We start from the raw sequence: 24,357 nt of genomic DNA, 5'->3' as shown, positions 1-24,357 counted from the left end.
GAGAAATTGAAGGATTCGTGGCGAATGAGCTCCTGCCAGGCAGGTTGTGCCGGAGACGGGAACAGTCACAAAGGACCCCTGAACTGTCTCAGACGTGTGTTTCTCCATTAGGCTTCCTTTCGTTTGAGTCTCTGGCCTATTTTGGATCTTGTTTGGACAGTGTTAAGTCACCTGAGGCTGTAATGGGATGAAATGAAGGTTCCCTCCAGGGAGCCATGCGCCTGATCTTCCCATCAGTCTGAAGACATAGAGACAGAACTCTTTGTCGTTGTTTAATCCAAACTAGATTCAGCATAAATCACATGACATAAATAGTTTAATATTTTAATCTCTAAAAATAAAATAAACAATAATAATTTATAGAGATTGGAGATCATTGCTGCTGCCTCCTTCTTACGTCCTTAACGAGTGAGCAAACATCTGGATGTGGACACGAGCTGCAACGATTAGTCAATTAAACGATTGCAAAGGACTAGATTTTGATAATCAACTAATCGTTTCAGTCATTTTTCAAGCCACAATTTCAAACATTTGCTGCTTTCAGCTTCTTAACTGTAAGAATTTGCTGCTTTTCATTGTCATTTATAATCGTTAATGAAGACTCTTTGGCCTTTTGACTGTTGATTGGACAAATAAAGCAATTTGAAGAAGTCACTTTGAAGAGCATTTTTTTGCATTTTATGGACTAAACAATAATTCAGTCAATCATGAAAATAATAAGCAGATTAATCAATGTTGACAATAACTGTTAGTTGCAGTTCTAGTGGAAACTGACAACTGGGGGCCTAGAGCCTCATTCATCACGCATTTCTTGGAGTTGACCCCCTTTCCAAAGTCCAATACTAATCCCTCTAGCCGCATATTCTCAGAGCTTTCTAGCCTTGGCCAAACATGCAACAACTGTCTTATTATCAGGAGACGACAGGCAATAATGAGTGCGGCCTGAGCCAAGCAACTGCTGCTTTGAGCGTTCAAAGAAAGAGCCTAATTAAAGGCTGCTTTGTGACTTTTGTCACTGTTTTTGACTGGTGATTATGGGCCATTCATTGGGGAGGATTCGTCAGCTATTTGCGGGTGGCACACACCATAAATATCATCTAAGCGCTTTGCTTATGTTGTGCCGAACCTGCATTTTTCCCCGGCGAGTCTCGAGATTTACCCGCTCTAATTTGCAGAACAAATTCCTTTACTTTCTGCAGAATCTCCTCGTGCTAATAAGGACGTCTCATCAACAGCAGTTCAGAGACAAATTAGGCTGTTTAAAAATGCAGACTCCTTGGTATCTTGTCTGTGATTTCTTGTAATGAAGTACCGGGGAGCGGAGCGTCCTTGGCACTGAGGACAAGTTCAGCAGAACAAGCCCTGCACTCTTTAGGGCAGATTTGACTAATGGTAGTGCTATATTAGCCCTCCGCTGGTCAAGAGCATCTTCTAAATAGCCCCTCCACCACGACTAAAACCATGAGTCTCCAAAAAGTGGCCTACTGTCTTATTTGGGCCAACTCTAATTGTCTCACTAATCTCTCCAGCATTAAATGACCCAGAGAAACTGCGTCCCAACGGGCAGGCTTACCCCGCTGATTGGAGACTCTGCCTTTTGTTTTGCTTGGCATATTAAAACAGCATAGGCGGCTGATGGAAAGCCTACAGAACTATTGGAAATGTAATTAAGGGCTAGCAGCAGCTTTTAAACGGTTGACTAGTGCAGAAACAAACTGTGCCCCTCAGACAGCAAAAAGTTTAATACATGGGAAATGAGTGGCTCAATCGATAAGCAGGGCGTCTTTTGTAGGAGAAAATTCAATGGAAGACAGAAATGGGCTGCTTCACCGCCTGCATACTGTTTCTCATTTTCGCAGTGGAGAGCCAAATTTTATGGCAATATTTGCTTCAAAAACAGACAAATAGAGACCTCTCTGTGAGATATAATCATTTGTCAGGACAATTTCATCTTTCATTAAAATAAAAACAAATAGCTGCTGTAAACTGTGCCGGCATCAACTGAACCTCCAGTGTTTTGTGACACGAAGCAGAATAGAATAGAAGAATAGACGTCTCGCACACTCCTCAGGTGCTGAGGTGAGGCCGAGTTGAGAAATGCTCCAATCAAGCACAATTATTTGTTGAAGCCAAACTCCACGGCCATTTCAGATTGACAGTGAGCATCCTATTGTCCCGAAGCAGCCAGACAATCACATTCATCATAAACCGCCTCTAATTTGATACATTTTTTTGAGCTGACATCTTTCGCAAACTGCTTTTCCAAACAAGTCGGCCTGTGGGGCAAGTGATTGAGCAATTATCAGAAACAGATTCAGCCAGCCCCCACTGTGGCCTTTTGTCCCTGGCATCAGCTGGTCGGCCGGGATCATTAGAAACATTTTCTCCTCGTGTTTTCTTCCTCCAAACCTCAGGCTTTGTAGCCTGCACACAGGTAGCAGAACTAGTAGTCCATCGCTGGCTGTCTGTCAGTGCAGTGAAATAAAAAATACAACACCAAAGTCTATCAAACACCGTCTCGCTGCACTGCCTCTGATAAATATTCATGATAGCAGCTTGAAAACCAGCTGTTTTCCTCCCAATTAAAGCTCGCCGAAATCCACCATTTCAAAATAAATTGTTGCTTTTTTAATTAACAGCTCATGTTACTGGGCCAGAAAACAACTGAAAGAATGCAGCACACATTGCAAAGACTTACATGTGTGGGACAGGGTGAGAACATGTGGATAACAAGGCTGGGTGGTGGTACTGCTCTCCCCTGGCCTACAAACTCCCAGCAGGTAATGTAGAATACCCAGGATAGGGTGGTTATTATCCTATTAGACCCTATCAGAAGGATGTGAATACTGCCGTGGTAACAGGTATTGAACATCAGCCCAACTAGTCGCGCAGAGCAGATCAAATCAAGTCATCAAAAGATCCTTCTCACATCAAAGCCCAGAGCAGACCTGGACACGTGCCTGCCATACCAACGGCGTCGAAACAAAAAGCCGAGCAGCCAAATCCGGCACCGAGCGCAGACGGCTGCCCGCTTCAAAGGCAGGGATCCGCTGTCCAAGGTCATTATCTGCAGGTACACCCCCCTAAACACCAGTGGTCAACGAAGGCAAGCAGAGAGAAATCACAGAGGACTTACCATCAGGAGGCTGGGCTGGTGTGAAGTGAGGAGGTTTGTCTGAAAGAGATAAAAGAGAAAGAGAGAGAAATAGGTTTTTAGTTTTGGGGAGATTCAGAGACTTCCCAGGGGTTAAGGCCAAGTAATTGAGTTGCTTCAAAAAAAAAGAGACACATTCTGTCTACAGGCTTTGGATTTGCTATCAAACACATTCTAATTCAGCGTCTGGGCCCTGCAGGAACCACGCTGAGCTAATCGTCAGGAGTGCATTTCAGCGATGCCATCATTGTTTTGTCATCCATTGTTCCCATGGTCTCCTCATCCCACACCACACCACATGACTTTTTCTGATATTATAAGAGCACATGAGAATTGAGAACACAGAGGATTTGTTCTTTGAGTTAGGGAAGTGGAAAGTGTGAGATAAGATTTGAAAATTCGTACAGTGCATCAGTGAAAACTTATTCAGTCCCCATCGCCACCCCCCCAGCAACCACATGCAGAATCAATCAGATACTTTTCCCCTTCATATATTAAATGACATCATGCTACTCTGCAGGTCAACACCCAGCAGACGATGACATAAGGCTTGTCAAGTGTTGTGGGAACCATAAAACAAGACCTGTAGTGTCAGATGACTGAGTATGGAGTAACACTCCAGGGAGGAATCACATGAAACCTGAGTCCTTGGCTATTTAGACACCTTGATTCTAAAAAATGAGGAAAATCTTGAAGAACATTTTGCATTTTATGTATCTGGGAAAAAGGGGGATATTGTTAGGGACAAAACAAAAAACAAGCAGAATTAGAATAAGGGCAATGTTATTTTCGGATTAATCTGTCGACTGTTTTTCGACTGACTGCTTAGGCTACAAATGCCAAAAAATGTTGAAAAAGCAATTTCCCAAACCCATAGGGGATGTGCTGAAATTTCTTTTACTGTCTAACAAACAAGTCTGGAAACAAAAAACAATCACTTTACAATCTGAGGCAGAGAAAAGCAAACTCACATTTGGGTTTTTGATTTGATAAACAATGGTGCAATTATTCAAAGTTTGGTAGATTTATTGACTGATTGATAAAACAACAAATTGTTTCACCACTGAACACAAAACATCATTACCTCTTGGTTAGCTTGTTAATTATGCAAGGCTATAAGCAAAGTGAGAAATCCACAAACTAGAATGGAACTCAGTAGAGCGCATACCTCCGCCAATGCCCAACGGTCCACTTTAATCAAATAAAGCCTAACCCAATATCAAACCCAATCGCCCTGTACATTTAAATACACAACATCCTATTTTTTTTTAGGATCTGCATATAATTGTACCCACTCCTAGATACCAGCCAAAGGTAGAACCAACAAACCAGCACTGGCACCAGCCCAGAACCAGCACTTGGTTGGCTTTGGTCAAAAGGGGGTATAAAATCCAGACCCTAATCCTAACTCTAACCCTAAAATCTATGCATTATTCCCTGAGAAATTGACAAAAATTTTGAAAAGTGACCTGTCTCGCAATGTTAAAGTAAGTGAGAAAGAATTCCTGGATCTGTCCCTTTAGCCGGATCCTAACCAAAAGTTAATGAGGACTGTCCTGGGCTGAGAGCCATCCTCCAACCAAATTACAGGAACATTTTGTTCAGTATTGTGTAATACTGCTGATAAACCAACCAACCACCCAACAAACAGTCATGGGCGACAACATAACCTCTTTGGCGAAAGTAATAAAACATATCCAGCCCGGAGTCATGCAGAATCCTGTTTTGTGGTAATTGTACCCATTTCTTCACCTTCACCATAATTATAACCATAAGACAGCAAAAGTACTGGGATGATCTCAAGATCCTCATAATACACTGGTCACAGCACCCAACCTAACTCTACCGAACCACTATTTCCACTCTTGTCAAGTCGGCTGCCTGACTCGCTAAAGCAGAAACCCCAGTAAGTTGTCAGAGCTGCCTCCACTAAACAAACACGGCAACACACGCATTCAGAAAGGATGTGCAGCCACCCAGCCATCTCTCCGATGTCTTTGCACTGTGAGGGATAATGAGGAAGATACAACACATCACATCAATTACCCCGCTAACACATTTTTCCGGGGCCCCGTCAACCACCATGCCGAAGCCTTTCTCAGGACTTCTGCGATACCCGTCGGCATCCCGAGACACAGCTGAGTTTTAAATTTAGGCTCACTTAGAATTGCTTGTCAACAGCCGGGGCTTCGGGGGAGAGAGGGACAGAGAGAGAGAGAGTAAAAGAGAGAGGGAGAGTGTGAGAGAGAAAAAAAATGAGGAGACTGGAGAGGCGAGGCTGGTGCTAGAGGTGAATAATGAAGTGTCTGCTGAAGCTGTTTCCCAGTCAGTCATGACGGTAACTGATTTCCATCTGGGGGGGATTTCAAGAAAACATATAAAATGAGGGGAGCAGAAGTTGGCATGAGGAAAATCTAGAAGTTCTGCTTGCACACATGAAAACAGACGCATGGGCTGCACTTCCTGTCTTGCATTTGTAAGCATGTCTGAACACACACAAACACACACAAACAGATACAGATGTACTGTGGCACGAGGGAGCCCGACGGAACGGGGAGACGCCAGGAGAAGCTAAACGACTTCTTCACATTTCCATAATGAAAGGACAAGATAAGGTCTTTCCATAAACGTATCGGGCTTTCCCATCTCCCTCTGCACCTGGCAGAGTCTGCATGGATTCACGTGCCTGTGTGAATGTCACAACATGGCCATCATTCACCCTATATCTCCAGCAAATCAATATGTGTCCGACTGTGACATTTAGCCATGTGCTGGAGAGATGTGTGTGCGTACGTGTGTCACCTTCCCCTTTGGTGTGTTTGATGAATAGTTGTACAGAATGAAAAAGCGAGTGTGCGCTTGTGTGTGGGCTCCGTTGGCAGGCGGTAGAGTTGGAGAGGGGGGGTTAGTGCGCAGCCTCGCTTCACCCCATATGGTGACAATTGAAATTGCGAATCTGAGGTTGCACGGCTCCTCTAACATCACCCCTCCTCCTCCTCCACTGCTACCAGCACTATCGCTATCCTTTCCAGCTGTCCTTGTGGCCACATGGTGAGGGCTCTTGGCAACATAATAGAGCCCCTTTCACTTCATCAATTTCTCTCGCGCACACTTCTTTTCACTCGGTCATCTGAGAGGTGAAGATTGGCCCGCTTTAACTGGGTTTGTATTAAATCTAATAGATTCTGCCTGGCTGAAATTGATTCGGTAACACGGCAGGGTTACAAATGAACCACCCTCCTCCTGGTCACCCACATCCACCAATTAGGACGAGAAGGAAAGACAGATGGAGACGATAGAAGAGAAAGAAGTCCATCTAATGCACAAGCATTCTCCCAGTGACAGGGACTTTGCCTTGTGCATGGCTGAAAAGTCAACAGCCTGATAAGAGAAAGTCAGCGGAAAAGGGCTGACATGGAACAACAACCATGGCAGGAGAGTATTAACAGAACCTGGGAGTGTTTCTCAAATACCACTTCAGCCAGAACTTGGCAGCATGAAAATGCCTGTTAACACTGTGCTTCAACTTATTTACGTACTTATTTCAACATCCTGAGCTATTATGTGACACAATTCTTGCAAAGCTCATTTTGGAGGGTTGAGAGAAGTTTCGTCTTTATGACAGACTAAGCTGGCAAGGCACTTAGAAGTAAACTTGTGTGAGAGAGTGAGGAAAATGAATAAGTCAGTGCGAACACAGGAAGGCAAATGGTAAAGGGAGTGCACCTGAAGGTGAGCTGCTGGTGATGTAATGAAAAAAGGTGTCATCCCGTCTATTCCTATTTTTAACGTCAACGTGTATTTCAGTCATGTTGTGGAGGCAAATTATTGGCACATTCAAGGCGAACCTTGCCATGTGTAGAGTTGAATATAGCAATACTGAATAGAAGCACCATTTGAAATTAAATTGGCTAAAATGAGTATTGAACATTTTTAAATGATACCGAGAATCAGGATCGTCAATAGCAATTACCTCTCAAATCAGAACTGCACTCAGAAAACCCTTTGGCCCAAAAATCTACTGTGATGCTCACCATCAAACCTGCCACTAAGCCTAACCCTAAGGCACACAAACATTATGCCTCCGCCTCTTAATGAGCCACTGTGCTCTCAATACACAGTGGTGAAGGAACGATGCAGTGGCAGCAGATGACGGGAGGGGTTGGGGCTTTCCAGGCCAAAAGACAAATTTTCATCCTCCGAAGGCATTTAATCGCCATTTAATACTTCATCCCGCAGTTCAAAGTAAATGCCAAGTCTTTGGGGAGGAGATATGAAGCAATTTCGTAAGCCTGCAGACACTGAATCAAGAGAAGGGGGGCTGTGACTTTAGCTGTCTTGATGTCCCTACTTCAATTGCAGATAAGGCTGTCATGAGAGGTAAAATGAGCTGCGTTTTTTGGGGGGTATTTGTTTCAACAAGGACATTTAAAGCAAAAACTATGGAAAACGTGCAACGCAAATTAAAATCTTTCCAGCTCAATTCTGTCTCGAAGTCTGCACCAACACTTTGAGCTGGAGTTTATCGTAGGTATTTCATTGCCAAACAGTGACCCATACATCTAAGTTTAAAGTTAAAGTTGTAAGTTTCTCTTGAACCAACGTACAGTTGTTGAGGAACAGGAGCACGGCGAAGCCCAGTGTAGATGTGGCCAGCAGGATCAGACAGATGTTGCAGGGGATCATGAAGTAGCGCACAACCAGGGACACCTTGTGCTGGTACCTGCGGTCCTGCTCCAGCGGCGGCGGCGAGGGATAGTGGCACCCGCTCATGCTCCACTCCAACGACCCCCTCCCCTCCAGAGCGGAGGAGATGACGGGACGAGGAGGGCGACGAGGGGTGCCCAAAGACCCGTTGGAAAAAATGATGGCGGTGGGGTGAGGGCAGAGGATGGAGATGAAGATAAAATAAAAGGCAAAAAAAGATGCGTAATGGTTGGTGTTTCAGCTGTGGTTCCAGCTGTGCACCCTGGCGGAGACCCGGTGACTGTTTCTGTCAGAGAATCGCAGCAGCAAGCTTTCAGCGGCTTCCAAGTAACACATTTTTAGAGATAATAACATCCATTTGGAGAAAGAGGACAGACCGGGGGACAGAGATGTTGGACTCCTATAGCCCCCCACCTGTCCACACGACCTCCATATTGCTGCACCGGCTGGGAAAAAGACAAACTAATGGACTTTGAATGAGCGAGTATGTGTGTGCGTGAAGTGGTTTATACTTACAGCGCAAACATGTGTGTGGATTTAAGTGGGTGGTGATAATGTGTTTGTAAAATGTGCTTTTGGCATGAATGTGTGTGAGATGCACCTAAGCCAGAAACGTGTGTGTCAGGATGTGGGTGTTATGGATTGTCAAATATCCACACGGAGCACTTCCAAGGCAGACCGACAGTATATCCAAAAAAAGGGATCCTCTCCTTTCTTCCCAGTGACCCTGACTTGTAATTAGATGGCCGTGAGAGGAGGCTTTCTTGTCAAAAGCCTTTACAAACCAAGCCAAGGTCTGGTGCGCAACAACAGCATGTGTCACAAGTATTTCCCTAAGAGGTGACAGCAGAGCATCTTTTTCAGCCTCCCTGTGGCTGCTGTCTGTTGGGGCAACAAGGGTTCGCTCCTCCCCTGAGCAATGATCTGCCCGACGTGCCTCTAACTCAACACAGCTGCTTCTTTGTATCCACTGGACTTACTCCTTCGACTTATGTTCTGGGAGCTTGTGTCACGGTGAAGAGATATACGACCACGGCATGTAAGATCCGTCCAAATCTGACACCGCCACCGGAGCAACTTGTATCTGCTGTAGCGTGATGAGCAGGATGGCTCGAAAGCAGCTGTCTGCCTCCCGCTAAACCATATGCTCTTGGCTTCACAGAGGTGAAGGTTTGCTTTTTCTTCCTCTTCTCTCCTGCGTGTCTGCCACCCCTCCTCGGTTCAATAACCTTTATTCCCGGTCAGTCCCATGGAGTGGGTAAGCAGCTGCCCCCCACCCCGCTGGTGCACTGGGGCTGAAAGAGGGTCAGAAGAAGTGGCGGATAAGGGGGAAAAGTTGTAGAGGAGAACGATTGCAATCCCAGCTCGCCCTGTCAGTGCAGAGCCGTCTTCTACCCCGAGCAGCTACGGATGAGCGGCAAAACACAGAGACGCTCTAAATGAATACACTCATGGATAGAAAAGGAGAAAGACCGGTGTGTGATCAGAAATCAACCAAGAAGCTCGAGGCGGAGATTTGTTGGGCTTTCTTCCCTTGTATCAGCGCCCTGAGAGAGAATCCCAACCGAATAATGAGAGGAAAAGGTTCCCATTGCGTCCTGATCTTTGTAAGACTTGGGTTGATTTAGCTTTGTCTATTTTTTCCTTCCAGGAAAGAACTTGTCCAGTCTTTTCCTTTCTTTCTCCGGTTTGCCGTCTCTCTTTTATTCGCTTCCTCAAGCATCCAGTCGCTTTTCCACTGGGTTGTCTTAGTCCAGAGGCGCTCCCGGTGTTCTGGCTGCACGGATTTATGCACCAGCTTCTCCTCTGTGGGGATCCAACATTCACTGGCAGCCAAAACAACAAATTAGGCTCCGGGTATTCATAGCGCGCTTAATCCCCAGGCAGCAGGTAGTGGTCCCAGTGTCAGCGCACTCAGCCAGCTGAAGCAGGGTTGGAGTGAGTCAATGAGAGAAGTCATCGGACAGACGCGGTGATACAGAGAGAGAGAGTAAAATGGGAAGGAGAAGGACTGTTGCCAAAAGGAAAAGCAGCTCCTGACATTTGTTTTTTTTTTCTTTAGGAGAAAACAGCGGCATCGTGTCGCCGGTTTCCCAAACAGTCTCCTCCTGAGCGCTCCTCTCTCAGCCCTCAGCCAGCGGAACGGATGAGCGCATAATGAGAGAGCCAGTGAGATAGTGCGAGAGGGAGAGAGAGAGGTGGGGGGAGTGGTTGAGGGGCCGTCTTTAACAAAGGCAGAGGGGAGGAGGGGTTGGAACTGGGTGAGGGAATGGGAAAAAAAAGAAAACGAGCGAGAATAAAGGCTTTGGGGAATAGTACTCGAGTCCTGTCAGAGTGGGGAGGGGGGCAGCAACAGTGCAGCAGCAAAACAAAAGAGGGCCACGGTCTTGGGAGATGTCAACCAACTCCTCCATTTGTTTATAGCCTAATCAAAAGAAAGTCTCTTCCACAAGAGCTGGAGAATTTCCACAAAGATTTAATGAGGCAAACTGAGAGAAAATAGGCCTGCGGAGGGAGGGAGAAAGCAAAACTTAGACACATTAAAGTCAATCACATATTGAGTCTCTCCAAACAGCCTAACCCACTTGTTTTTGACCGATATGCGTAACCAGTGCAGAAAAAAGCCTGAGAAACTCCACATGCGTTGCACTAACAAGCCAATATTCAATTAATTAACATTCCCATTTGGACCCTTTTTTCTCACTCACTTCATGACGATTGGAAGTAGGTTTATTTCCCCCATGTTTAAATAATATGGCAGAAAATGAATATACAGCAGATCTGGCAAATGATCTGAGGCGGAAACACTGACCCATTCCATAGCATGTAATCTTTTGCCCTTTTTAAAAGCAATGTAATGCGATAATGAGGTCAGAATGGAGGGGTGGTAACGCTTTGTTTTAGCAAGATCCTGCATCAATATCTACTTTGAAACAAACTCAATGGCAGCAGGCAGCAGATGCTAGGCGGTATCTATCATCAATTATTTATGTTTTTTTCACTCTCTCTCTATCTGTGTCTCCATCTCCATCTCTGCCGTTCAATCCCTCCACTCTGCGCTTCACACAAGGGTGTGCACAAGCACACACACACACACACACACACAAACACACACTGGCAGTGATGCACACAGTGGCTGCATCCACAGAGGAATTGCATGAATGCACACACAATTGGCTTTTCTGTCTGGTAGAAACTAGCACACACACGTACAGCAAAATGGCTCCTTCTGTCTTTTTGTCTCTATCTGTTTTTCAGCCTACTAGGACACACAACTTGGACACACACTCATACTACAGTACACTCTCACGCACAAGGTAGGTGATCTTGCTTCACTCCAAAGTCATTTATCTCTTCGGACAGTGTTCATTGCAGAGCCTAAGCTGAGCTCTGTGGGGGAGACTTTAATACGAGGGGAATCAGGTTTTCAGTCTCCCCACTGAGGGTCAGGAGTTCACCCCCCCCATCATCAGCAACACCACCCACCCAGAGGTGCCTCTCCCCCCTCTGCTCTCTCCAGTAACGATACCCCAGACAGTCCACATCGGCTCTCACATTGCATAACAAAACCTGATTGATGGACTGACTGAAAAGGAAAAGGAAACAGCTGCTGTCGTATTTGCTGCCTCTCTTTTGTCTCCTTGTTCACTTTTATCTATAACTGTGTCTTTATCTCCGTGCTCATTGACTCGACGAGTTGGTATTCAGGGAGCAGCGAGGGGTTAAAGCAATTACAATACACAGAAGTGCATAACACGGCCAAATCACAACTTGTAACCATGAATGAAATGCCAAAATGAGCCCAGCAGAGGGAGCTAGGGAGTCACTCTGATCGGCTACCACGACCCAAATAAGATCTTCCGTCGACATCAAAGCTCAGCTGCTTTGATCCATTTTTAATGGCACAAGTATCGCACAAGGTTAACATCTCCCTCTGAAGGCTTTGAAATGGCAATTTCCATTAAGGAGCCAAAGGGGCTGCTCTCTTGTTTAATGGTCTGGCAGGACTAAAAGTTGATATGTGTGCATGCAAATGCACATGTAAGTGCTTTTCTCTATGCAGAGGGTGAGAAATTTGTCAGGTTCGATGGCTGATCGACAGTGATGCTTCAATTAAGGTGTGTGTGTGTGTGTGTGTGTGTGTGTGTGTGTGTGCAGCCCAGCGTACATCCCGGGCTTCTGGCTGGCCGGCGTTGATCTAATTGATCTGAGAGTAAACAGTTGTTGCCTTTGCTGAATGACAATTTCTCCTACATATGTCCAAAAGGATTATCATGTGAAAAACAAACTGTTACCACTGAGATTTACTTCCCAACATCAAGTAAAGACAGGAGACATTTTCACTCTCTTTGCATCATCTTTATATATTTCACAAACAAGCTACATACCCGCTGAACCCCCACAGGGTCGAGGGTCAGATGAAGGGTAATGTTTTCGCAGCTTCGCAATGATAGATGAAATCCAGTCAGCACTGTTTTCTGTCTAAAAGCACTGTATCAGTGTGGGGTCAGTGCTCTGATGTAAACAGCAGGAGATGTGAAAGTGTGTGCATTTTCTACTTTAACCAGCTAAATGTAACAATTCTCTAAAGATCTACATGTGAAAAATATGAAAGGTATAAGCTCTGAATGATTTATTAGGTGAGTTTATACAGCCGATACAGTATCGCCATGCCTTGCCTCTGGCCAAGCACAAAACAGTCCACATCTGCAGAAGCTGCTCCTACAGGCAGCAATCAGAGAACTAAATATCAAATTTGCATTAACAACATTTTAACTGCGGTGCTGATTCACAGAGAATAACTTGTCAGAGATGGTAAAGGTGACTCAGCACCCAAGGGAGGATTTTTTCTTTTTTTTTTTTTCTTTCAGAAAACTGCTCCTTCTTGTGCAGGACTGATATAATGAATACAAAACGAAGTCGTCCAATCTGTTTTGATGACCTTACATGCTAAGTTTGACTTTGGGTACAGCACTTTTTCAATGCTCACTCACGCATCCCAGATCATGAAATAAATATGAGTTCTTCAGCTGAATCTTTCATCAAATAATCTGTTTGGGGGGGGACTCTGTAAAGATCTATCTCTAAATGCGACAACAACAGCTTTGTACATTAGAGTGTGTGGAAAAAATCTGCGTTGATGAATACACCAACACCCCATTAGAGTGGGACTCCGTCCATTTTTCAAAGCAGGAGCTATCAAAAGCGAAGCTGTTGCCTTCACTAATGGCATTAGAGATCATCCCTTCCTGCTGTCCATTGTAAATGAGGGTTTTAATGATGTTGATGAAAAGAATAAAGTCTGTTAAAATTTTGAACGGATTCGGTAATTGCCTGCACTAAAGCCTGTCTACTGGCCCACTCAACTATTTATGTGTGCATCATTCCCAAGATAATTCACAGTAATATTTGTCCTGTTGCGTTTCACTTTTCTTGGTGCGTGTGTATGTATAGACAGTGAAAAATCAGCTAATGGCGTCACAAAGCTCAACCACTTCCTGGTATGTATTTGTATAGCCCTGCTGCCTCATGTTAACATCAATGGAGAAACACTTCTTATAAATGTATCTAATTCCACAGCGGACTATGTATTCAAGTCCACAAATTCCACTTTCAGGGACATTAGGTCGACATCAGGAGGCCATGTTGAATTCTTCATGTGCATCGAGGCGTGCAGCCGGGCTGGTGGAGGGGAGCCCAGACTCCTCACCCAGTGGGTTACAGCGGTGAGATGCTAGCAGGTGGGCCAATTGTCTCGCTACGGTATTAACTCCAATCATCATAAGTCAGACATGGCTGCAGCGTCCAACAGATTCCCAGACTTCCCAGTCATCAGGTCGAACCGAGCAGCAGTCAGCAGTCATTCTACGACGACAAGACCAGAGCCTCTCGCAGCTGTGCACGGCTAACGGCATTAACCTCTGCTGAAATGGGACTCGAGTAAAGTGAGTGGGAGGTACAGGGACAGACGATGATGAGGGACGAAAAGAAGATGCTTCTCTACTCGTGTTATCATGACTACCAAGCATCAATATCACAACAGATGGATGAAAAAATATTTCTTTTGGAAAAGTTGAGTACTTTAACAATCTGGAAGCCCTGAACTCCAGACCGAGAACACATGGGAGAAACATTTTTTTTCTTTTTTTTTTTAATAAAAGCATTAATGTCTTTAAAAGGTGCTGGGTCAACACGAGCCTGGAGAAGATTCATTCTCGGAAAAGGTTTTTAAATGGATGAACACCATTCTTCAAAAAGACATACCCTTATCTGGTGTTTTGATGATGGAGGCAAAGAGCACTGTAGGATCGGGCATTAGGACTGAATAGCCGTGTGCATGAGATCAGTCTGGGTAAAAAATACATGACTTTGTGCACGTATTCTCAAACTCCACAGAGTTATCACAGCACAATGAAGGCATGACTTTGTTTGGCGATCTCAGCATCTTACCGCATGATGTTATATTGCACTGCAGCAAAGGTTGAGACCGGTTTAACTTTGCTGCCTCAGTGGCCCTGACTTTTTGCTCGAGCACAAACTCGTGGAAATGAATGAGGGTCTGTCTGAACAAATCACTCCAAAATCTCCCGTAAGTGCTCATTTCTGGTGGCTATGAAGGCCATAGCACATGAGTCACATCATTGTCATACCCGACAAACCATACAGAGAACCCATGTGTTTTTTTTTATATTTATATACACCCAGCTTTGTATCACTACAGTGTTGGCTGTATATGCCACTGAACAATGGTAAACTTCTCTCCATCTGGCCTGCACCCAGAGCCCTCCACTCTTTTACCAGCTAAAATCTGCCAAGCGCTGTCGTGTCAACTTCAGATTGTACTTCCAAATTTTTGCATGCCCACATCCAAACAGTGTAGGTCTAAACTAGGCAGTGCTGATAAACTACTATAAACCAAGATTCGGTTACCAAACTGCCTTTCTGGCTTGTTTTGATTTTGACTGTTTAGCTGCAATAGAGAAAGTTTATGACATGGCCACCATATTGTTCCTGTACTGTGAAAACAGAGGCTAGAAAGATTTCAATCAAACTGTAAAACTAGACCTTAGTGATCAAATATGAACCGTGATCCTGATCATCATTGCCTATTTCTCACCTAAAATGTTTTCAGAAACATATTTTAGTGTAATAACCAGCCAGCAGCTGCACAGTTTCCTGTCTCAAAACGGATGACGAGACTCACAGGACAACACCCATCAGCAGGAGTACTTATTGGTCCAGTCATCAGTGCATTCTGGTTGTTGGAACTGGAATATCACAGCCCTTTTTCTGTTTTCTGTTTTCTCTGGTCATGTAGCACCAATTTCCAAAATATTTCCATCTTCCTACTGCATAGACAGCCCAGTTTTATGCAAGGGCCGTCTTTCCAGCACAGAAATACTTCTTTAAAAAGCTGAAAACCATCTGCCATGTCTTCATGCAATTCACAGTTCACCCAAACTGGTTGTGAAAACTGATGCCAGTAGTCCAACAATAGTCAAAGATGCAAGCAGCATGCAAACATATGCGGCAAATCTATTATCAAATGTGGTCACTCAATGACTCCGCCGAGCATGTTTTAGTTTGAATATTTGGATAATAAAGTTGGTTTTGTGTCAGAGTGAGAAGTCTGATTTCTTGACAACACTTTCCGACTCTGCATTCTGCAGTGTTGATGAAAGTGTTAACGAGAGAGTTCCCACACTGGGTGGGCACCACACAATGTGACTCACGATGTGACACATCGCCCAGTATCTGATGTCATCTTGGGTACACCGTGACTCTAATAGCAGTGAAATGCAGCCCACAGCCGAACATGATGGTCATTTTGAAATCTGGCATTTAAGTACAATTTAGTCATTTAGATACAGTGAGCCTGACCTGTGTATGTTGTCTTGGCTAACTGATGCTGGTTAGCCATCCACAGAGTAGTCTCCAGCCAATATGATCCACCTGTCCACACTCAACACTTCTGGCTACATTAGCCTCTTCCTCCCACTCCATCCCACGCTGCCATGACCTGCTTTTTCAGCCTACTCTGTGCCAGCTCTTAGCCCGGGGCCTCATCCAGGACCTGTCCACTGCTGGACATTCAGCTCCCTCTCACATAGGGAGGAGGATACTCCTCGCCTCGGGGCTCATCTGAAGCCAGAATACGCCAATCCAAGCCTGAGGGCCCATGTTCTCAGACCTGCAGCCCTCCTTTCTTTTGCACTGGTCTGCTAAATGGAGAAACTCATTCAGGAAGAAGTAACTCATTATTAGCTAGCTCTGATTTGCTACCAGCCCCTCCTTCACATCACAATAATGATTACAGGATGTAATATCCTCTCTGCTCCGCTGCCTTGCCCTGTTTATTCAAGTCTTCAGCACCAACATTTTCCTTAATAGCCATGAAGGAAATTATTCCAATGGATGAGAACAGACAGGGAAATGATGACAGAAAGAGAATAAAATGAAAAAAATGGAGAGTGAAAAGGGTGAAAGAGGAGAGAGAGAGAGAAACCTGGGAGCTTGGCTGCTGTGTGGAGAGTGACACTTCTCCATGTGGCTGGCATATGGAGCCAATTGTGGCAGCAGCGCAGGAAGGCTAGGAGCAGGGAATCAGAGGAGGAGTGGCTGGCTCTGACAGCCTTTACACAGGAAAGGCAAGGCTGTCGGAGCTGAAGGATGATACAGATGTCAGTCTCTGGCCAAGTCAGCCATCTGTCATGGGGAACCGGCCAAGTCACACTGGCCCTGTCATGCAGCGAAAGTGGCGGGAGACTTGTGATGACCAGTCATTATGAGCTGGGATGTGTCCTTTCAACATGGCCGATTTCCAACAGCAGCTAACCTTGCACTGGTGTTGACAGAGGACAGATAGACGCACAAGTAGGGAGAGGTACATTCGTGTCAAATATGGAAAGTTGGCATTGTTTTTTATATTCTCAGGCTTGTATTATTGATATGACACTGATACATTCAGCAGTTTGGCATATACTGCTAAATGAAAAAGGGTGTTAAACATTTTAATTGTTTATATTTCCCACCATAAAGTTGCGTGCAAGAGTGAATTTGCAAAGATGAATAAACCAGCACCGGTTCAAACACACCTTCAGGTACTGAAGAATCTTAAGGGTATTTCAGATGTTGTATTAGCACCGACAAAAACTGTTCAAATGATACTAAGGCCTACGCTGATGTGAGGGAATATGGAGGAGGTAGTGAAATAATGGAAGGGAGAAGTGTGTGGGAGCCCTGATTATTACCATTCAGTAAGTTAACACTAATGTTAAAAAAGTCAGAGATACAGAGAAGTGTAATTTCAAAAGCTAACAATGCTAAGGCGTTATGGATCTGCTGCTGCCCACAGACGAGGAACGATGCCAAGACAGAAAGTGAGTAATTCTTTAACATTTCTTCTCCTTCTTCTTCTTCACATAAAAGGTTTCAGTTATTTAATGAGCAGCCTGTCTGGAGCGGAACATTGTCATTATGCACACTGACTTGAACTAGAAACAGTCTATTTTAGATTCCAGCTCCATCAAAGGCTTTGTGTTTAACAGTACAATAAATACCTTGTGTTGCACATCAATACTCCTGCTTACTTCTCAACATATAATTACTGTTGCCTTTACCTTTGTAGTACTATGGCATGTTGGATCAGCATACATGGCTGTGACATATACATACTGTACACAAGCAGATTTACCTGATCGGCTTTGTGCCATCAAAGCTGGCAGCGACAAGCTATTATACACTGGGACCCGCTCATTTGCATTTACAGTAATGAACTCGCTCTTTCTTTTTCCTTTTCTCCTGGCCCGTCACTGGATGCTGGCTGCACATTGAGCTGGATCTTCTCAGATAGAGGGCAGAGAGGGAATATTAATTGGCGAGCAATACCCCCTTGTTGAGACGCAGCCCATAAATGAAACGCCTATAAATTATTTATATGGCTAATCAGACGGCATGTGCTCAACTTATTCTCTCAAACATGACAGCTTCTGTGCCATTCCTTTTTTTCTCCTCGTAAATAATTCGAGTCCTTTTTGAATGTGCGTGCAGTCAGATAAGCCTGTGTGCTAGAAGTAGAAGCCTAATGAAAATATGGTGCCACGATGACGAAATAGCTGTTTTCTAACTGCAATCACGGACAGGGAAATGAATGACCCGCTTAGCACCAGGTATTAAAATGCATCCTGTGTTTGCAGGGTTTTATTCTGATAGAAGCTGAGAAAGTTCAGGCGTAAACGCACACAAGGTACAATTACTATTAACAACCAGGTGTGAATGAAATGGGACCTGTCCATGAAGAATGAATGCGAGGATTAAATAACAGGAAACTAAAAACATTTGCACAATGATTCAAGCTGGAATCAAACTAGATTTTAATGTGCATACCAGCAAAGGATTTAAAGGAGGTCAAATTTAGGTCAACTTTGATAATCGATTAAGAGAAATTCTTAATTAAATTAGTACCTAACAGACCTCTAGAAGAGCACAGACTCGTTTTCAATTCTGACACCGCTATGGGCAGTCACGACAATATTTGTCTAAAGACAAACACTGTGTGTGTTGTAATCTGAGCTTTTCTGTTCTTTGTTTTGGCAGGTGGTTCGGCCACGCGTGCGTGTCAGTGCATTTGAAACTGTGAAACTGTGAAACAACCCCACGTTTATACAAAGACAAAGAGGGCGACCTCCCACACAGCAATGTAGGCCTGAAAGCGAGATGGCAGAGTGCAGTTCAAAGCTTTCAGCTTAAATTTTTTACATTTAAACATTCAACTTCAGCTACTTCAGGATAGTTTACTTGATGTATTAGGTGGACTAATACTTGATTTTGGGGGCTGATGTTGATACCAAAATTAGGCAGTTAAACAAATCAGAAATCGATTTATCAGCCAATATACCCATTTTTTTACAATGATCCTTCAAATGCATTCGTCAATCATTATTATATTGATATTTTACCGTTCAACAATAAACTTTATTGTTTAAAATGACATCAGTGCACTGACACTGTAAACTTTAAATTTAATCATTATAAATTACCCCCAGCATCTTTTTCTGCATTATAATCTCAAAAAAAAAAAAAAAAAAAAAATCATATGGGCGCATATTGGACAACATATACACTAATACTGATATCTATCTGTGATTGGTCAACATGGGCAGATAACTTGGACCAACCAATATGCAGGTCAGGTTCTAGTTTTAGGTAGCTTGCATTAGCAGGATAGCAAGCTTATAATTTTGTTACATGGATTGAGACTGTGCAGACTGTAGAATACTGTACCTTCCTACCAAGTATAATATGTTACTAATGTACAGCAGGGAAACAGTGTGTCGAGCCATCACATCTAAGTCGGTGAATAAAGGGTTTATATTGTTGGAACAGCAGAAAGAGTAACCAAGACGGTTCTGATTAATCTTATTCTGTTTATGCTGGGTTTGAATGAACTTTGTGATACACTGGTCTATGAGGTAAAATTACTGTTTTTGTCAATGGAGTCTGGCTGTTTGCGGTTAGGGGGAGGTGTGGCCCAGTTGTTTAGGTCTGAGACGCTGATGCTCTAGTGTGACATCTAGTGGCAGTGACAGTGATATAGAACCTTTAAGGCTAGGGGACCTTCTTTGTCATGGGTGTCTTGTACAAAAATACAATTTTGGCTTCTTTAGTTAACTGCGAAAATAATTTTATATCACATGTTCATATTTCTTAAAGAAAGATAACGAAGAGAAAGACTCATTATGGTGGTTGGATCATCAAAAAATGTCAAACAATACCCAGCACCAAATATTTACTGAACATGTATCGACAGTTACAGTCCTAGTTTAAACAATAGTGGAAGACACAAGATGGATTCTAGCCATTACAACCACCATTGTAAGCATTCTGCTGGTGCAGCAAAAGTAAACTGGATTCTGTCTTCCTCCTGAACTCAGGGTTTAGCAGGGTCAGGGCTGTCATACTTGGTTTGCAGTTAAAAGGAAACCAAAGCCAGGAGAGAGGGCCATTACCGGCTGTTGAGAGCAGAGAGCACCCAGTAAAGAACCATCGTCAGACTCTTCAGCCGGCTGACAGATAACAATAAACCCTCCTACAACCCTGAGACCAGCTGTCTGTCAACCACAAGGCTCTGGCTGCTTCTTCCTTTCCAGCAGGACAATTTTCTGACTCTCAAACACACTCACACGTTCTCACAGGATAAGCACAATGACTTGGCATTCACACACAAGAGAAAAGAGACGGACGGACACATTTCTTCTTTCAAATGCCACAAGGTGCTGCGGGGTTAAAATAAATGGTCTGCTAAAAAATTGGAAGGAAAAAGAGCAAAAAGGTGGAAACGGGATGGTTCAATGGATGTTTGATAATTCCCTCTTCAAAAAAAACAAGTTTTATTACCAGAAAAAATGCATGATGGTGCAGGGAAATTTCTGCAAGAGCCAGTTAAAGGACTTACTAATGTTCCATGACCTCCCTTTAACCGCTCACAGCTGAAAAGTCATGTACCACACTTGCCAAGACTGTGATTAGCTCAAAAACCCAGCTTCAAACTCCTGTTTTGCCAGCTAAAGTGTCCTTCAGCTAGACTCTAAATCGCATCCAGTCCCTGAGTGCTGTCCTGTGGCTGAGCCTGACCTCCGACCTCCATCTTTAGCGAGACAGGAGAAGAGAGAATTTCTCAACAGGGATCAATAAAGTATCTTTCTTTTTGATGCCAGGTCACAGAAGAAAACCCTCAATCTTCACTCATGATTGGCCTCAATTTTAGCTTCTAAGTAGTGCCCAAAAAGTTGAGGATTTGTCATGTGTTGGTCACAGCTCCTGGGCGCAAGTTAGGACAGAAGGGCTATCCCTTCTATGATATCTATGAATTTTCTGATCAATCTTCAGAATTTAACATTTGGTTTTGGATTAATGGATGGATGGACAGACGGATGGATGGATGGATCTTGCAGTAGAAAACCAATACAGACGCTAAGTGATAAACATCCATTCATGTAGGACAGGGGGTAGATAGCGCCCAGACAATCTAGTGTGAATCGATAGCAGGGGGCAAATATGCAGTTCTTTGGCCCCCTGTCGTGACCTGTATGAATGCGTGTATCGATGTCTACATGTCCTTCTCCCCAGGCCCTCCCTCTTCATCTTCATCAACTTGTGCACAACAGGCAAGACTCAATCACGGTGGGAGCGGCGTGTGTCGATGTATCAACTCGTCTGTCATCCAGAAGTGGCGGGGGTGGAGTCGGTGGGGGTGGGGTTTAGGGAGGTCGGGGGAGGGCAGTGGACCTGGTTTTTGTGAGCAAGCGCATGACAATGATGAGCTTGGCATGTCGCCGAGGCAACGAGCGGCCTCATCCATTATTCATCTGGGTAACAAACTGATAAACGAGGTAAATGAAGAGGAACAACGGCAGCGAAAATCATGCCGATGGACCGAAAGAGACATTTAGAAGCCGGCGGCAACGGCGGCATCCTGAGGCGCATATTAATCTGCGAGGTAAACAACAAGGTCTGGACACAGGGTCAAAGCAAAGCGGCTTTGCAGCTCTCATGCTGGAGGAGACTAATGTGGAGCAAATCCGCACCTTCAGAAAATGGGATTCTTTCACAAAAAATACCGGCGAAGGCATACAGGTGTAGAGGATTCACGTCTCTGCAGAATCAACTCAAGTATAGTGGCTACAACTCACATCATCATTTACCCACCTACCAATCACCCCTATGTGCACCCCCAGCACTCTCCACATGAGACCACTCTACCAATCCCTTTGTAGCACAAGATAGTCCCAAACAGTCGCATTAGTCTATCAGTTCAGGTACAGAGAGCAAGTATGATATCCCAGGTCTCACATGTCATGCCAAATTCATGCAACACGATCTGTACCGACAGCAGGGGGATGAATTATTGCCCTGTTGCTACGGTAACACCTCGTATGCAGAAAAACACCATGCCGTGGTTTGAAAAATGGTGATTTGTGAGATTTGATTTCGAAAACCATTCCAGTGACAAGGGGGAGGGAGTGAGGAGTGAAAGGGAGAAAAAGGATTGACAGGGAACGAGGGAGAGAAAGAAGAGAGACTCAGATACAGTGAGAAGAAAGCGAGACGAAGAAGAAGGAGAGAATCGAGGCGAGGCTTCACTAGCAGCAATTTACAGCAGTGCTTTAGACAATTTGGGTCACTTCTGTCACTATATTTCTATAAGGAGAGCAGAAACACCTCATCTGCCATTCATTTCATTTCCATTCCAACACCTGCAAGCCATTTGCATTCTGTCAGTTTTACCTCTCCCTTTCATTTCTCCGCATGCCACTACATTTCCTGAATGATAACATACTGGCAATTTCTACACTGGCATAGCATGGGCCAGGACACAACACCGCCTGCATCCAAAGCAGGGGGGAAAATGGGGAGCCTTTTTCCAGCCGTGTCTTTCTTTCTCTTGCTCTCTTCGTTCCTCCACCCTTACTCCCAGTCCTCCTCTCAGGTTTCCACCGACAACCCCCCCAGCTCTTGATCAAATCCAGATCTTTGCTTTCTGACCCTTATGAGCCCTTGCAGGGCCCGGTGACTCCCCGGGGACCCGAGGCCGGATCGCATGTCTCGCCTCTCCACAGCAACAAATGAACCAGGCGCTCAATAGCTCGCCTGATTGGCTGTCATGACATCTATGCCAATAGTGGAGCACCACAGAGCCACATCGCTCTCTTGTACAGGCATTACAGGCAAATTACAGCTGTGCACATCCAGGCAGGTTTCATCAAGTTAAATCTAACATTCTTCAAATCCAGTTACAATGAAAAATAGGCCCAATTTCGCCACGAGAAATGAATGTGAAAATGAAAACAACTGTAGTCTTACAGAGAGCAGCGCTGCTTGTCTGGGCTGATCCCTCATGAGAAATATAACACGGTAAGAAAAACAGTGTAAAGACCTCAAAAGGAGAATTTTAAGCTTATAGGCTAAAGAACTTTTAATGCTGTGAATTGAGATATTCACAATACATCCATATTCATGAGATTTTTAAGCAGCACTATGCAATTATTACATACTGGTAGCCCCAAAATGTCAGAGAGATGAAACTGTTTTTGAATTTTGAGGATTAAGAACCTGTATGCAGCACTTCATGTTTACCGATCAGGCCGGTCTGTGAGGCTTTACACCAAAGGGTACCAAAGGGATAAGAGAGAAAATAAGGATCTAACACTGTCGAGTCCTGCTCGCTTAAGATGGAGCACTTGCCCACTGCTGTTTGCGAGGCAAGATTTCACTCCTGTGGTAATCCTTGAATTTCTTTTCCTCCTCTTTTATCTTTCCAGTTTAAAAATTGTAGTTATTTCTGTAGTGCCGACAGTCAGTGATGTCCATTTCTTCGGATTCTCTTCTTTGATTTGATTCTTTTCTTTGCCTGTCAGCCTTAGTGGCTATTAATGTAAAAGCTAACCACACACTACTCCTACACTTACGACACAAACCAAACACATTAATCAAGCTCATGTGCACCTGATTCTTCCACTGAAAGACTTTCCAAACACAAAATATTTAAAATAGTAAATAAAAAAAAGCCTTTTGAAAGAATCATTCCTGTATCAAAAATAGAAGTAAAACACCTATAAAACCACATCGTCTTGTGTTTACACTTTGTTTTTTGTACAGATTAAACAAACAAGCTATAACATGTTAATTAGTTAGCTAATTAGAGGTGGTGTAAGGTGGTATTTGTTACCCTTTTACAAATGTAGGTTAGCTATTTCCCCGTGTCCAGTCTTTATGCTAAACTAGCCAGTTGCTGGCTGTAGCTTCATATTTACAGTACAAACCATATTTCCCAAAATAAAACCAGTAAGTCTGTTGCATAATTGTGTTTTTCATGGTTTTAATGATTAACCTTATGGTCCATTTTCATATTTTGAGCTTTCAATCAATTAAGTTTTCATCAGCTGACTTCCAAGGATTCAAATTGTGGGATGTGGCTGAAAGCTTTTGAAAACGCTGGGACCTTGAGCTAAGATGGGTCAGGAATGGTGGTTCCCATTATACTTAAACAATGAACTGATTACCAATCAAAATTGATGTTGCTAGGGCTTCAACTAGCAATAAATTGATTAGTTGTTTTGTCTATAAAATGTGTTTCAGTGTTTCCCGCAGCCCAAGATGGCGTCCTCAGATGTCTTGTTTTGTCCATAACCCAAAGATATTCAGTTCAGTGAAACCCTGTTGGTTGGTTGGTTGGTCAGCAGGATTACACAAAAAACATATTTCCTTGAAACTTGGATGGAGGATGGGTCTAGGCCCCCATGGACCCGAATGGATCCCATTCATTTTTGGTGCAGATCCAGATAAATGGACAGATCCAGGAATTTTTTCTCATTTTCTTTAACATTGCGAGACATTGCGAGGGTGTTTTTCTTTAATTTGTCAAGGAATAATGCATGGATCTTGATGAATAAAATCAGCCGTATTTCGGTGGTTGGTATCTATGTGTTTTAAAGAGA

General features: G+C 43.9%; 1 protein-coding gene across 7 annotated transcripts in view; it reads right to left on the bottom strand.

Annotated features, from left to right (window-relative positions):
* agrn (agrin) overlaps positions 1 to 24,357 on the bottom strand; it is a 276,308-nt gene that overhangs the window by 164,211 nt on the left and 87,740 nt on the right. For 5 of the 7 annotated variants that reach the window (XM_084365476.1, XM_084365478.1, XM_084365477.1 and 2 more), the window contains exon 3: positions 3,137 to 3,175. In XM_084365476.1, the coding sequence (XP_084221602.1) occupies positions 3,137 to 3,175 (39 nt within the window). Of the gene's footprint in view, positions 1 to 3,136; positions 3,176 to 7,761; positions 9,983 to 24,357 lie in introns of those variants that run through there. The other 2 variants (XM_084365480.1, XM_084365482.1) reach the window with 1 other exon arrangement.

This window comes from Pagrus pagrus (genome assembly GCF_965226575.1).
Source record: "Pagrus pagrus genome assembly, chromosome: 11".
In the NCBI taxonomy this organism is placed as follows: Eukaryota; Metazoa; Chordata; class Actinopteri; order Spariformes; family Sparidae; genus Pagrus; species Pagrus pagrus.
Note: the sequence above shows the minus strand (reverse complement) of the source record. Positions and strands in the feature narration are given on the sequence as shown.